The sequence below is a fragment of the Oncorhynchus nerka genome, linkage group LG19 (assembly GCF_034236695.1).
Source record: "Oncorhynchus nerka isolate Pitt River linkage group LG19, Oner_Uvic_2.0, whole genome shotgun sequence".
NCBI classification, from domain to species: Eukaryota; Metazoa; Chordata; class Actinopteri; order Salmoniformes; family Salmonidae; genus Oncorhynchus; species Oncorhynchus nerka.
Genome location: NC_088414.1, coordinates 37,343,846 through 37,358,739, shown reverse-complemented (window position 1 = coordinate 37,358,739; position 14,894 = coordinate 37,343,846). Strand labels below are relative to the sequence as shown.

Here is a 14,894-nt window from a genome sequence, read left to right as displayed (position 1 = left end):
TCTCTTTATGTAGTGCTGTGTTGTCTCTCTTTATGTAGTGTTGTGTTGTCTCTCTTTATGTAGTGCTGTGTTGTCTCTCTTTATGTAGTGCTGTGTTGTCTCTCTTTATGTAGTGTTGTGTTGTCTCTCTTTATGTAGTGCTGTGTTGTCTCTCTTTATGTAGTGCTGTGTTGTCTCTCTTTATGTAGTGCTGTGTTGTCTCTTTATGTAGTGCTGTGTTGTCTCTCTTTCGTGATGTGTGTTTTTTAAAAACCATAGCTAATATGGCTGACTTGCTAAATAAATATGTTTTCTACTGGCTCCTTGTGGATTTGTGTAACTGGATAAGAACTGCATTCTCATTCAATAATAATGAATGCCGACATGAGTTTAGACTTTTGAACCATACAGAAACATTATTACATTATGTTCAGTAAATTCACAATGTTTGTTGTTATATCATTAACACTTATCTCTAAGTATATGCAAGTGCAAGCAAATGAGCTGCGACGAGGTAGGCCTTCTTTTAGCACTTTAAAAATGGACACCGACAGAAATTCAGATGTTAGTTCAGATAAATTCAGCAAGATGTTGAAGCCTTAACTTTACTCTTCTTTAAGTTACCACACCCAAAGAGAGTGAGAAAGCGAGAGAGAGAGATGTGTTTAGCCTACCATTTGAAGTATTTTATTATGTCTAAAAAGGAAAGAAAATACGAACACGAGTATCCACATTTTTAGACAATATACAGACAAAACAACCCTCCCAATATGAACTGGAATTATATTGTTCTATTACTGAACTTTTTGTTTGAAAAATGTTTTGAATGGAAAGAGACTGTCACTGGCAAACATAGTAAGAGACCCAACCACATTAATTAGTATCCCCTCCTCGTGTAGAAAAGCACATGAGCTAATTATAATGCAAAACAATGAAATGCATAATGACAACATTGCTTAAAATTATGAATAAGATACTAATGTGATGCAACCTTTTGATTACCAGTCCAACACTCTAACTAATAGGCTAACACTCTAACTACTAGGCTACCACTCTAACTACGAGGCTAACACTCTAACTACCAGGCTACCACTCTAACCACTAGGCTACCACTCTAACCACTAGGCTAACACTCTAACCACTAGGCTACCACTCTAACCACTAGGCTAACACTCTAACCACTAGGCTAACACTCTAACCACTAGGCTAACACTCTAACTACTAGGCTAACACTCTAACCACTAGGCTAACACTCTAACCACTAGGCTAACACTCTAACCACTAGGCTAACACTCTAACCACGAGGCTAACACTCTAACCACTAGGCTAACACTCTAACCACTAGGCTAACACTCTAACTACTAGGCTAACTGCCTCCCACTTTAACTATTTGCACATCATTACAACACATAATATGACATTTGAAATGTCTTTATACGTTTGCAACTTTTTTATTGTTAATTTCACTTTTGTTTATTATCTATTTATATGAGAGAGAGAGAGAGAGAGAGAGAGGTTGCTACATACTGTAACTAGGAGACAGTGCTTTCTAATATATATTTATATGAGAGAGAGAGAGAGAGAGAGAGATAGAGAGAGAGAGGTTGCTACATACTGTAACTAGGAGACAGTGCTTTCTAATAGATGTGTCACACCCACGGTATTTTGCACAGGCTAAGCATGTTTACACCATACTATCGTGGAAGCCTGTGATTGGACTATCCATTTCCTTTGTCACATATATAAGATTGCCTAACTTTTTCAGCAGACTATCTTCAGTGAAGCTGCTTATGCCTCTCCTCTCCCTTCGTGTGTGTGTAAATCCCTCTGTAAGTGCATTTTTACTTTTATGTTCTGTTTGTTTCAAGAGCTTTTTGTAACAATGTTTGCATTGATAATCATTGAAATACTTGTAAGAAATCTGTTTGTGGGTTAGCTGCTTCACTACCAAAAGGCACTGTTGACTCTAGTGTTAAGTTATGTAATGTCTGTAATATCTACTGCAGAGTTTACCGGTGTGTGAATGCCATAAATCATGTAATGTTTCTTATTTTCATCACATTATACAGATCTACCAGCTAAAGAGTTCAGCATCTGAGAACCTGGGGCAATCTAGAAGTGGCTTTCACTGACAAAGCCGACTGGGACTTACCAGATCATTTACACACAGAAGAGACCGTGTTTAAGGTATGTCGTGAGGTTTAGGGTTGGATCCAAGCGTATTATTCAGATGTACACAAATGTTATGAGAGTTAAACAGATCTTCAAAATATTTGCTGTCAAATTCGAAGGGAAAATGGATCTATATCCGTTTGTGGGATAGCTGCTTCACTACTAAGAACAAATGATTATTTTCAATGACAGCCTAGGAAGAATGGGTTAACTGCCTTGTTCAGGGGCAGAACAACAGATTTTTACCTTGTCAGCTCAGGGATTCAATCTTGCAACCTTTTGATTACTTACTTTATGTAGTAAGGTTTAGGGTTGAATCCAAACGTATTCAGATGTACACAAATGTTATGAGAGTTAAACAGATCTTCAAAATATTTGCTGTCAAATCCGAAGGGAAAATGGATGTCTATCTGCCGGTAATTTCCTGATGTCATCAGCGATGGCAGCACCCCCTGGTCTACCTCACCTTTGACCTTTAGATATGGAATAGTACAGCTTATTGAAGTCTTCACACTGATGCTCGGACTATAACATGTAGCCTGATATAACATTAATTTGTGAATGATTAAGTATTTATTGCATAAAATTAAACACCAAATGTACATTTTGCCAAAGAAATAGGAGTGGAAAAATATCATTTTTCTGCATCTCTCTAGCACATTTACGAACGGCCGGGTACTGACCACGGGCTAACTTCCAATATTTATTTTTGCAATTGACCCCTTTTGCCTTTAATTTCCTTAGAAACAGTTAAACTGATGTCATTAGGAAAATGCCGGGAAGGCTATAAACCTTGCTCCACGAGAAGAGCAGAATTGACAGTAAAATCATAACAGATGCCAACTACATTATTTATGCCTTCATTCTATCGATTAATACCATGTATTCTTGTGAGTAGTGCTTTATAGTCTTCTAATTGTGATTGACAAATAGCCAGACAAGTATCCCGAATTACAAGCAGACAAATATCTAAATAAGGCCGAAAGGTTGCTGGATCGAATCCTGAGCTGACAAGGTAAAAATCTGTCATTCTTCCCCTGAGCAAGGCAGTTCAGTTCACTGGTAGGCTGTCATTGTAAATAAGAATTTGTTCTTAACTGAATTGCCTAGTTAAATATAAATAAATACAATTATTGAATAGTGTTTGTGCATAAAGATGGAGCCCCCAATATACTTACCACAAATGCCTTGCTTGAAGTATTGAATATTACTCTCCATTACTCAATTTTGGATCGTCATTAGCACTGTATACATGATCCCAATTTTAGCTCCAAGACAGCAGCCATCTGAAAAAGGTTGTGCTGATTCGTTGGCACATTGAACCATGTCGTGTACGTACTGTATTTAAACATTTTAGTGGATAATGGTAAAACAATGACATCATATGTGGATTCCGGCATCTTTATGCATCTTTGCCATTTGGGTATGGCATTTTGGGGGGAAAAATACTTAATTTTTCTAGATTTATTTAAAAATATATTTGGGTACATCTTCCCATTCCAAATCAACTAATATGCCAATGTAAGCCATGTTTCCATTTAATTAGGGCCAAACTCGAGCTGGTTCGAATGGAATTCTGAAATTCAAGCTAGTTCGGGGGAGATCCGGTGCTAGCCCGATTAGAATCCATGCAGGTGATGCCGTTACTATGCAACCACCAGCTGATCACTGCTGGATGCTGACATGTTTAGTTTGTCTGGGTTTTATTGCTGTTAGCTAGCACATGGACAAGCAGTAGTCAGACATGACACGAATTACCACCATAGCTGGATACATTTTTGAGAACAGTCAGCCCTCGGATGCTATCCAGCTAACATTAGCTTTCAAATCCGAGCTGGAATGAGCTAGCTAACACATGTGAGCTAGCAGGGATTTTAGCTAGCTAGATTTTCTTGAAAGCTAGCTAGATACATCTATCAAACCTGTCGTCTGGTTCTATTTGCAAGCTAGCTAGTAGCCAATGCCCTGGCAAACATGGTAGGAACAACGCTAACCATGTAACTAGCTAGCAAGCCAAAAATGTGTCTAGCTGGCACTGGCAGCAGTATGAGGTAACGTTAGTTACAGTGTGATAAGGGTGCTAGCTAGGTATCTAGCTAGTTGTAGACATGACTTTCTACAAATTCTAGCTAGCTAAGCCTACATTAGTGAAGCTAGCTGCACAGTCACATTGGCTAGCTAGCAACATGACCAGCATAATTTCTAAATTCTGGAGGCAGTGGAAATGCAATTCAAGCTAGCCCACCAATGCCAGCCTAGTAAGGCCAGATAGTCCACCCGGGCTGGCATTATGATAACATTGTGCCACCAGTAGGAGTAGTAACGCCAATGACGATAACCACTGAATTTTAGGTCAATTAAGTTTTTTTAACGGAGGCCACAGATTCTCATATCATTAACTAAAGTGATATGATGAATCATTTTGCTCACAATATACTTTCCCTTCATTTACACTGAACAAAAATATAAACGCAACATGCAACAATTTCTAAGATTTTACTGTGTTACATTTATCGAAATCAGTCCATATAAATACATTCATTAGGCCTTAATCTATGGATTTCACATGACTGGGCAGGGGTGCAACTATGGGTGGGAAATGAACACCCTTTCAGTATGTCATACATTTGAGGATTCCGTTAATAATTTGATGTCTAAATTCTGTGTAACTTGGTGCTACCATGTTTACACTGAACAAAAAAATATAAACACAACATGTAAAGTGTTTGTTCCATGTTTCATGAGCTGAAATAACAGACCCCAGAAGGAGTTTTGTGTGTATGGAAAGTTATTTCTCAAATTTTGTGCACAAATGTGATTACATCCCTCTTAGTGAGCATTTCTCCTTTGCCAAGATCATCAATCCACATGAAAGGTGTGGCATACAGTATCAAGAAGCTTTGCTGAGGACAATAAATGGCCACTCTAAAATGTGCAGTTTTGTCACACAACACAATGCCGCAGTGCCTTCAGAAAGTATTCAGATCCCTTGACTTTTATAAAATTGATTAAATAAATAACAATTCTCAGCAATCTACACACAATACCCCATAATGACAAAGCAAAAAAAAACAGAAATACCTTATTTACATAAGTATTCAGACCCTTTGCTATGAGACTCGAAATTGAGCTCAGATGCATCCTGTTTCCATTGATCATTCTTGAGCTGTTTCTATAGCTTGATTGGAGTCCACCTGTGTTAAATTCAATTGATTGGACACGATTTGGAAAGAAACACACCTGTCTATATAAGGTCCAACAGTTGACAGTGCATGTCAGAGCAAATACCAAGCAATGAGGTCGAAGGAATTGTTCATAGAGCTCTGAAACAAGGTTGAGTCGAGGTACGGACCTGGGGAAGGGTACAAAAAATGTCTGCAGCATTGAAGGTCCCCAAGAACACAGTGGCCTCCATCATTCTTAAATGAAAGAAGTTTGGAACCACCAAGACTCTTCCTTGAGCTGGTCACCCGGCCAAACTGAGCAATCGGGGGAGAAGGGCCTTGGTCAGGGAGGTAACCAAGAACCCAATGGTTATCTGCAGACCCTCACTGAAACCAATACTATCACCATCTACTGGCCAATGTCAACTGCCTTTGCATAATACTAAATCCTGTTCCCCCTCCTCCTTTCCTGTCCTCCTTTCCTAGCTCCCGTTGCTTCTTTCCTAGCTTACTTTCCACTGTGAACCTCGTCCCATTACCAAAAACAGGAGAGGTTAGAATTTTGCCAGAGGCATGGTCTTTGTGACTGTAACTTTCACACCTGTAACGATCGTCGTAGGTGGAAGAAGGAGAGGACCAAGGTGCAGCGTGGTACGTGTTCATGATCTTTTAATTACACTGAACACTAGAACAAAAATAACAAAACAGCACAAACGAAACAGTCCTGTCTGGCACAGAGACAGAAAACAACTACCCACAACTCAAGGGCAAAAACAGGCTGCCTAAGTATGGTTCTCAATCAGAGACAACGATTGACAGCTGCCTCTGATTGGGAACCATACCAGTGTAACGGCGTTCGTCTGTTGAAAGAAGAGAGTCGGACCGAAATGCAGCGTGTAGGTTACTCATGTGCTTTAATAAAGGAAATAGCGATACATGAAATAACTGTGAGATACAAAACAACAAACGGAACGTGAAACTATACAGCCTATCTGGTGAATACACAAAGACAGGTACAACCACCCACGAAATACAAAGCGAAAGTCAGGCTGTCTAAATACGGTTCTCAATCAGAGACAACGACAAGCACCTGACTCTGATTGAGAACCGCCTCAGGCAGCCAAGAATAACTAGACACACCCCTAAACAGCCGCGATCCCAACTATACAAACCCCAATACGAAAACAACATATAAACCCATGTCACACCCTGGCCTACCCAAACATATAACAAAAACACAAAATACAATGACCAAGGCGTGACAACCAGGCCAAACACATAGAAATACAAACATAGAACAAAACAGAATGCTCACCCCAACTCACGCCCTGACCAACCTAAAAATAGAGACATAAAAAAAGGAACTAAGGTCAGGACGTGACAACACCCATGATTATTCATGATTAATGAATGATTATTACTAAAAAATGGCAGCATCCAAAATTATTACACCCTTGATAAAGATAAAATAAATCATTCAAATACTAAGCTATATTCTATGCTCTAAAAAAATGGGAAAATATATTATTTTATCCTAATACAATTGCTCAGAGAAAGAGATTTTGTTTTGGTTGTGTTTCTGATTATTTTGTGCCCAATTGAAATTAATGGTGAATAATGTATTATGTTATTTTGGAGTCACGATTATTGTAAATGATTAAGGAGAATGCTGAATGAATTGCGAATAATGATGAATGAGAAAGTTAGTGTCAAACTTCATGTCTTAAAGTATTGATGGACTGTCGTTTCTCTTGCCATAATATGGACTTGGTCTATCTATCAATATAGGGCTATCTTCTGTATGCCACACCTACCTTGTCACAACACAACTGATTGGCTCAAACGCATTAAGAAGGAAAGAAATTCCACAAAATCACTTTTAACAAGGCACACCCGTTAATTGAAATGCATTCCAGGTGACTACCCCATGAAGCTGGTTGAGAGAATGCCAAGAGTGTACAAAGCTGTCATCAAGGCAGGGGGGCTACCTTAAAGAATCTCAAATATAAAATATATTTTGATTTGTTGAACACTTTTTTTTAGTTACTACATGATTCCATATGTTTTATTTCATAGTTTTGATGTCTTCACTATTATTTTACAATGTAGAAAATAGAACAAAAATGAAGAAATCCTGGAATGACTCGGTGTGTCCAAACTTTTGACTAATTTTGTAGTCACTTTTATTGTAAATAATAATAGGATACATTATTGGCTATCCTATTACTATTTACAATAAAAGTGACTACAAAATTACACCGTACATTATTTACCATTAATTTCTATTGGGCACAAAATAATCAGAAACAAAACCAAAACAAACTGCAAATGCATCCAACAAGTTTCAGTAGTCACTAGCTTGACGTCATCATTGCGTGCTAGGACCAAATACTAAACTTTTGACTACTTTATTTATAAGAATCTTTAGAAGTGTCAATCATTTTTACTCTTTTTGAGAGAAAAAAAGTATTACTTGTTGAACAAAAACTCTTTCTCTAAGCATTTGAAATAATATAAAATAATATAATTTTCATTTGTTTTTATAATACAATACATTTACATTTTAGCTTCACTGTCCAAATACACATGGACAATAAAGCTGCATTCTATTCTATGCTCTTGGGGCCCGATTCAGACTTGTACGCCTTTCATTGAACTTTTTCAGTACATTTATCAAAAGCCATCCACTTAAATTTGGTGTACCTTTTTAACTTGAATTATCTCGTCAGACTCATTTGAATATATGGAGAGACCGGTTCAGAATATTAGGGATCATTGAAAGAAAGCCAAGTAAATACGTACATATTCGTCTCGTTTTCAGCACCAATTGGTAGATTTAAAAATACTATGATCTTGTATATTATTTAGGGTTAGGAAAGTATTTATGAATAATACAAACAAAACAGGTTTGGAGAGGTTTTACGAACAAAATATATTGGTGAACCAAAAATCCAGTGGTCTGATTAATAAATTGTTCAATCCATGAACAATTGGAATGTGAGAAAAGAGTACAATAGGGGATGAACAGTAGTCCTACAAATCTACCCGAACAATCCTCACTAATCGTAGACTGTGAAAACAACAGTGCAGTCGTTGTGAACCGTGCACCAGGCTTCAGGTTTAAGTTACTGTGTATGGTCTGCGTTCCATAATGATTCAAATAGGCTACATGTCCTAAATTATTGGGACAACTTGTAATACGTTAGCCTGATATGATCCATTATTGCTTGCGATCCTGAGGAACAACCACATGAACGTGATAGAGGAAATAAAGGTAAACTATCAATGGAATGGAATGATGCAAAATGTAAGAAAACTAACCGTAAAGATAAAGTTATAAATGTATGTGGGTAAAACTAACGGTGGCTACTGTTACTGGCTAATATTTAACACGATACAAATTGTATTAAAAAAATACAGTGAAAAGTCTGGGTATAACAATTAAAACATTCTAGGAATCATAAATCAACTCGGTATGTTTGGCGCTGTACTGTCATTTGCACATGGCATCTTTAAAAAAAAAAAGGAAAAAAAGTTGATGTCGTTCCACTTGGAACTAACAGGTTGCTCAACCTTATTGATCGTTTCATCGCCTGTAAAGGTGGTGGAATTATGAGGGAATTAAGTCAAGGTCAGAATATGGCGTATCTGTAGACACATCTCCGCCACACCTTCAGTTCTATGATCTTCACCCCAAACGAATAGCAGCTGAACAGCATGCTATTCTCATTCTTAAATTCAAGGTCGGAATACACGTAGAGTGAACAGCACATAAAAATGGAATTCCTTTACATTTACGTGCGTTTATCTCGGGTCGGGAATCCCCCCCCCCCCGTGCTCGGGATGGAATTGTAGATTAGAAATGAATGGCATACTGCTGTAGGTGTTTTCACAAATTCCAGGTGTAAAATTTGAGTTTGAATGTTGTTGGGTAACTTCTGTTTTCGATGTATTGTTCTAAATAACAATCTCTTACCCTGTCATAGGAATTAGGAGAAGAGCTTGTCCTTTCATATAACTTTTCCTTGCAAGATTACTGTACTAAAATGACAATTCTATGTTCTAAAATCAAGTTGCATAATAAAACTCATCACAAATTTGTATTTTATATTCTAGGTATCATAGCTGAGACCAGATCCTTATAAGAAACATCAAGAGGGAGAACCTACAAGAAGCCAGAAGATGTGCAGCACTGCAGAAGCTGGCTCAAATTCATCTTGGATATGTACTCTATACATGTTTTAAATTGGCTAAGACAATAATACAAGAGCCTTGAGCAGTTGCTAATATCACCTGTATGAAAAGACAAATTATCCATTGGACTAATTAGTATGTTAAACATGCATCATTTAATTTACAAAGTTGTGAACTGATTGTTTAGTTTATATATTCTCGGCAACACAGAAACAAGATTCCTCCTTGATTAGGTTCTGGAGATAGAGGTATGAGATTTGATGCTAAAGCTAGTGGGGGAACCAGGGTGGAGTCTCTTTTCTAGCTCCACCCCCATCTCTCCGCAAGTCTCGGCCAAGTCTATTGGCCAAATGTCTCATCCCCTTCCGTAATTTGAAAGATGCCAGGTGCACCCCTGTGAAAGTGTAATTCAGCCAAAAAACGAGTGACACGAAACCAACACACTGGAACAATTTCCCCTGGTTATTCATTACATCTCAAAGACATTAGTTGCATGTATCTTAAACTGAAATGGCTCAGAAAAGACAGAGTGATGAGCCATTGGACAGAGCCCCCAAAAGGTCACCAGTTTCTAATTCAATGGACTCAAACCCTACCAATATAGCTCATGAACTGAATGCCAGATCCCCTGGTTTTGTTCCCCCAGACCTCCCCCAAATTGACAACACAGATAATGGGCAGGCTCAGAACCTGCCTTCACTGCCTTTTACAGCAGGTGAAAATGATGCCCATTCATCCACTAATGATACTCAGCAAACGGATCCTCTTGGTGCGTTGAATGCGTATTTAGAGAGACTTCAGCAAGGTGACGATGGCATAGACAGATCCATAAGAGTGATTCATAGAGCAAAGTTCAACACAACTGAAATTAGACAGCGGCTGGACATGAGTCGGGATGATGTGAACGACTATGCCGTCTTCTATGCTATGATTTTAGAGGCAATAGATGGACTTTCAAAGAAAATGACAGAACTGGCCAGTGCTAATGATGTAAGACTGTTACAGTTGGAGGGTGACTTTGTGTTCCCAGTCTCAGCCCGTTTGCCAAATGGAGAAGTGGAACTTAACACATTTCTTTCGTTAATCGAGCAGGTGGTCCAAAGTAACCAAGAAATATTGACTGATGACACCCTAGAGCTTGTTGTTCAAATCGTGCACAATCTCGAGGGTGGTGCTGGTCCACGTAGAAAGGTGACAGCTATCTTGGATAGTGAGCTAATTAAGAAAAAGCGTATGCACCTCATTGTACTCACTAACAAAGACAACAACCTTTGCTTTGCCACTTGTGTAGTTATGCTTTTAGACCCAGGATTGACTACGAGTGACGCTGAGCAGAAAGGCAGAGATCTGCAGACTTCAGTTGGGTTATCTGAGCTCACTAAGGTTTCTTTATCAGACATTAACAAATTTGAGAAGGAATTGGGTGTTAAAATAGTGGTATTTTATCGTGAACGGTCAGATATAAAACACTTTAAAACACATTTTAAGAAAACTCATGCCAAAACAGTGTTTCTTTACCTGCACGATGACCATTACTATGGTATCAAAAACCCAAAGGGGTTTCTGGGAGTTAGCTATTTTTGCAACTTTTGCTATTCTGGCTATAGCAAAAAGAATGACCACAAGTGTGAGAATTGCTGCAATGTCTGTCATCATGCTAAGTGCCCAGATCAGCCAAAGAAGACCATCCGGTGTACAGAATGTTTGCGTTTCTGTCGATCTAAATTCTGCCATACACAGCACAAAGTCCGTCATTTGAATGAAGCCTCTGGTAAAATGTTTTCCACGTGTGATGTAACCAAATACTGTTCCCAGTGTAACAGATGTTACACTATTAATGTGGCCAATCCGAAGGAGCACGAATGTGGAGCTAATCGATGCCACTGCTGTAAAGCTGCAAAAATGGAAGCAGAAGGCCATCAGTGTTTCATTCAAAAACTTGAACCCGAGGAGCCTAGTGAGAAGTACATCTTCTATGACTTTGAGACAAGACAAGACACAGATGAGCACGTTCCCAACTTTGTGTGCTGTATGGATTTCCATGGAGAAACCTGGACTGCAGAGGGAGAGCACTGTGTTAAAGCCTTTTACAAAAAATACAGAACAAACAAGTACAAGGACTATACATTCATAGCCCACAACTCAAAGGGATATGATGGGTATTTTTTGATGAACTATCTAGTTGACAACATGATTACACCAAAAATCACAGCACAAGGCAGCAAGCTTTTATGCATTATTGACAAAGACTTTGGACAAAGATACATTGATAGTCTCAGTTTTTTATCAATGAAGCTGAGTGACATGCCAGAGGCAATGGGCTTTGAAAATGACAAGAAGGGATATTTTCCACATTGGTTTAACACACAGCAAAACCAGAATTACATTGGCAAGTACCCCTCCCCTGAATTATATGGTGACAGAACCATGATGAAGAAAGAGAGGGAAAACTTTCTGCAGTGGCACAAATCAAAATCTGAATCAAACTCTGAGTTCGACTTCAAGAAGGAGATGGCAGAATATTGTAAGAATGATGTGATCATTCTGCGGAAAGCATGCTTACGGTTTAGGGAAGAGGTCCTTAGCACTACAAAGGTTGACCCACTGCAATGTGTGACTCTTGCATCCCTGTGCATGAAAATCTACCGCACAAAATTCTTACCCGAAAAAACCATTGCCATTCCTCCATTAGACAATTACATCCAAAGTCAGAAGACTTTTTCTACTCCATCTATTCAATGGTTGGAATATTTGTCTCACAAGGAAAAACGATCCATAAAGCATGCTCTGAACGATGGAGAAAAACGGATGGGCAAGTACTCGTTGGATGGTTTCTCAGAGGATGATGATGGTGCCATAGCCTATGAGTACGCTGGCTGCTATTTTCATGGTTGCCCAGACTGTTATGACTATGATGCTTTTTGTAAGCAGACCAAAATGACCTTTGGTGTCATGCATCAGCGTTTCCAGGACAAAATCAGCTCGTTGCAAAAGGACCACAATTTGAATGTGAAGGTGATGTGGGAGCATGAGTGGAATGTTCTCAAAAAGACAGATCCAGAGGTCCAGACTTTCTTGAAAACATTTGAAATGCCTGAGCCCATGGAACCCAGAGATGCCTTTTTTGGGGGTAGGACGAACGCACTTCACCTGCATTACAAAGTGCAACCAGGGGAGACAATCCAATACTATGATTTCACGTCACTTTATCCCTTTGTAAATAAGGCAAAGGCTTACCCCATCGGACACCCTAACATAATTGCACGTGACTTTGAGCCACTAGACAAATACTTTGGTTTTGTCAAAGCCAAAGTATACCCCCCAAAGGGTCTGTATCTCCCTGTGCTACCATATCGTGCTGCTGGCAAGCTCATGTTTCCACTCTGCAGAATCTGCTCTGAGTCAGAGAATCAAGAGACTGAGTGTACTCACTCAGATGAGGAAAGGGCTCTAACTGGAGTATGGTGTACTGTTGAAATGGCCAAAGCCATTGAAAAGGGGTACAAAGTTGCCAAACTGATTGAAGTGTGGCATTTCCCCAAAAAGTCTGAATCTCTCTTCGCTGAGTATGTCAAGACCTTTCTAAAAGACAAACAAGAGGCCAGTGGGTGGCCTCATAGTGCAGCTGATGAAGTTAGCAAAGAAGCGTACCTTCAGAGATATGAGGAAACGGAAGGTATTAAGCTGAACCGTGAAAAAATTGTTGTCAACAAGGCCATGAGAAAAATTGCTAAGCTTTTTCTGAACAGTCTTTGGGGAAAGTTTGGCCAAAGAGCAAATCAAATGAACACAACTTTGATGAAAGATTTGCAAGAACTTCTGAACTGTGTGTTCTCTCCTGAGATAGATGTTTCTAATATCTCTTTCTTGAATGATGATGTTGTCATGGTGAATTGGAAGTACATTGAGAAGCGCCACAGTTCTCCTGGTCCTGTTAATGTTTTCATTGCCGCTTTCACAACTGCCTATGCTAGACTGGAGCTCTACGACCTCATGGAAAAACTGCAGAAACGAACACTGTACCATGACACAGACAGTGTCATATTTGTGAGTAGGCCTGGAGATTGGATGCCAGAGCTAAATGAGTTCTTGGGGGGTCTGACGAGCGAGTTAGATCCAGGTGATCACATTGTGGAGTTTGTATCGGGTGGACCAAAGACATATGGATACGAAACACACAATGGAAAGAAATGCATGAAAGTTAAGGGAATCACGTTACATCATTCCAATGCAGCTTTAGTACATCTGGAGTCTCTCATAGGATTGGTTAATGACTTTCTTAAAGACAGGGACAATTCAGATGAGATATTGACACAGAATACCCAGATTGTCAGGGACAAGAGGAGATTCACTTTAAAAAACCGATCCGCCCCAAAACGATTTAGAATCGTGTATAACAAGCGGAGGCTTTTCCCAGACTACAGTACACTGCCTTATGGGTACTAGGTTCTCTGTCTGTACTATGCCATTCTTGACAAGTGTATTTAATCAATCTAATGGAATAAAATCACTATTCTGTGAAGAATGCCTGTATATGTTGACTATGAATATTGTTGTAATTATGATAGCACTACTGGGATTGTCAAGACCCTCGATTATGATTTCTGGGCAAAATTACAGAACATTGTATTTGTTTATGCTATCCTTATCTCATAGCTTGTGGTAAAGTATATAGAGGTTTTTACGTAATATTCCATATTATATTGAACATTATCTTTATTTGTTGTATCTGACTGTTATTTTATTTTTGTATTTTTATACGATATGTCATTATTCTTTACAAACACAAGTGTTTTTGTGCTTTTCAGGCCATATTTATACTGTGTGTATATATATTTTCAATATTGTACTACCACATTTTTGAACTGTCATTATTTTTTTACTTATTTAAAATCTGCAAATAAGTGCAAAAGTAATTAGATACATTTTAGAGTGGAAGGTATTTCATCTGTTGTGGCATAAGAAATTCCCATTTACCCAATAAATTACTGGGAGTTAATATAGAGTGTGTGACTCTCTTTATTTATTTATATAGCTTATAAGAAATTCCATAGACCCAATACATTACTAATAAATGCCTCATGAGCTTAGTTCAATTGTTGTACCCCATCAGAACCCACCATAACCTAACCTATTTACTCCAATTTAAGTAATTGTTAACAAATACTGTATTCAACCCATTTTTTATGGGTCAACAACCAACTTGACAGATTTTGAAGAATTATTAAAAGAATAAGGGGCAAAGATTGTAGAATCCAGAAGTGCAAAGCTCTTAGAGACTTACCCAGAAAGTCTGACAGCTGTAATCGCTGCCAAATGTGATTCTAAAATCTATTGACTCAGGGGTGTGAATATTTACGTACATTTATTATTTCAGTATTTAAT

General features: G+C 38.5%; 1 protein-coding gene across 1 annotated transcript; it reads left to right on the top strand.

Moving 5' to 3' along the window:
• Positions 1 to 1,705: 1,705 nt before the first annotated feature.
• On the top strand, positions 1,706 to 14,508 carry LOC115146833 (uncharacterized). Its single transcript, XM_029688851.2, has 3 exons — positions 1,706 to 1,808; positions 2,049 to 2,166; positions 9,432 to 14,508. The coding sequence occupies exon 3, from the start codon at positions 10,020 to 10,022 to the stop codon at positions 13,953 to 13,955; it is 3,936 nt and encodes a 1,311-aa protein (XP_029544711.1). The 5' UTR covers positions 1,706 to 1,808; positions 2,049 to 2,166; positions 9,432 to 10,019; the 3' UTR covers positions 13,956 to 14,508.
• The last annotated feature ends 386 nt before the right edge of the window (positions 14,509 to 14,894 follow it).

Bases quoted from the DNA above. Each gene is read 5' to 3' on its own strand.
- LOC115146833 (XM_029688851.2), top strand. From the start codon at position 10,020: ATGGCTCAGAAAAGACAGAGTGATGAGCCATTGGACAGAGCCCCCAAA.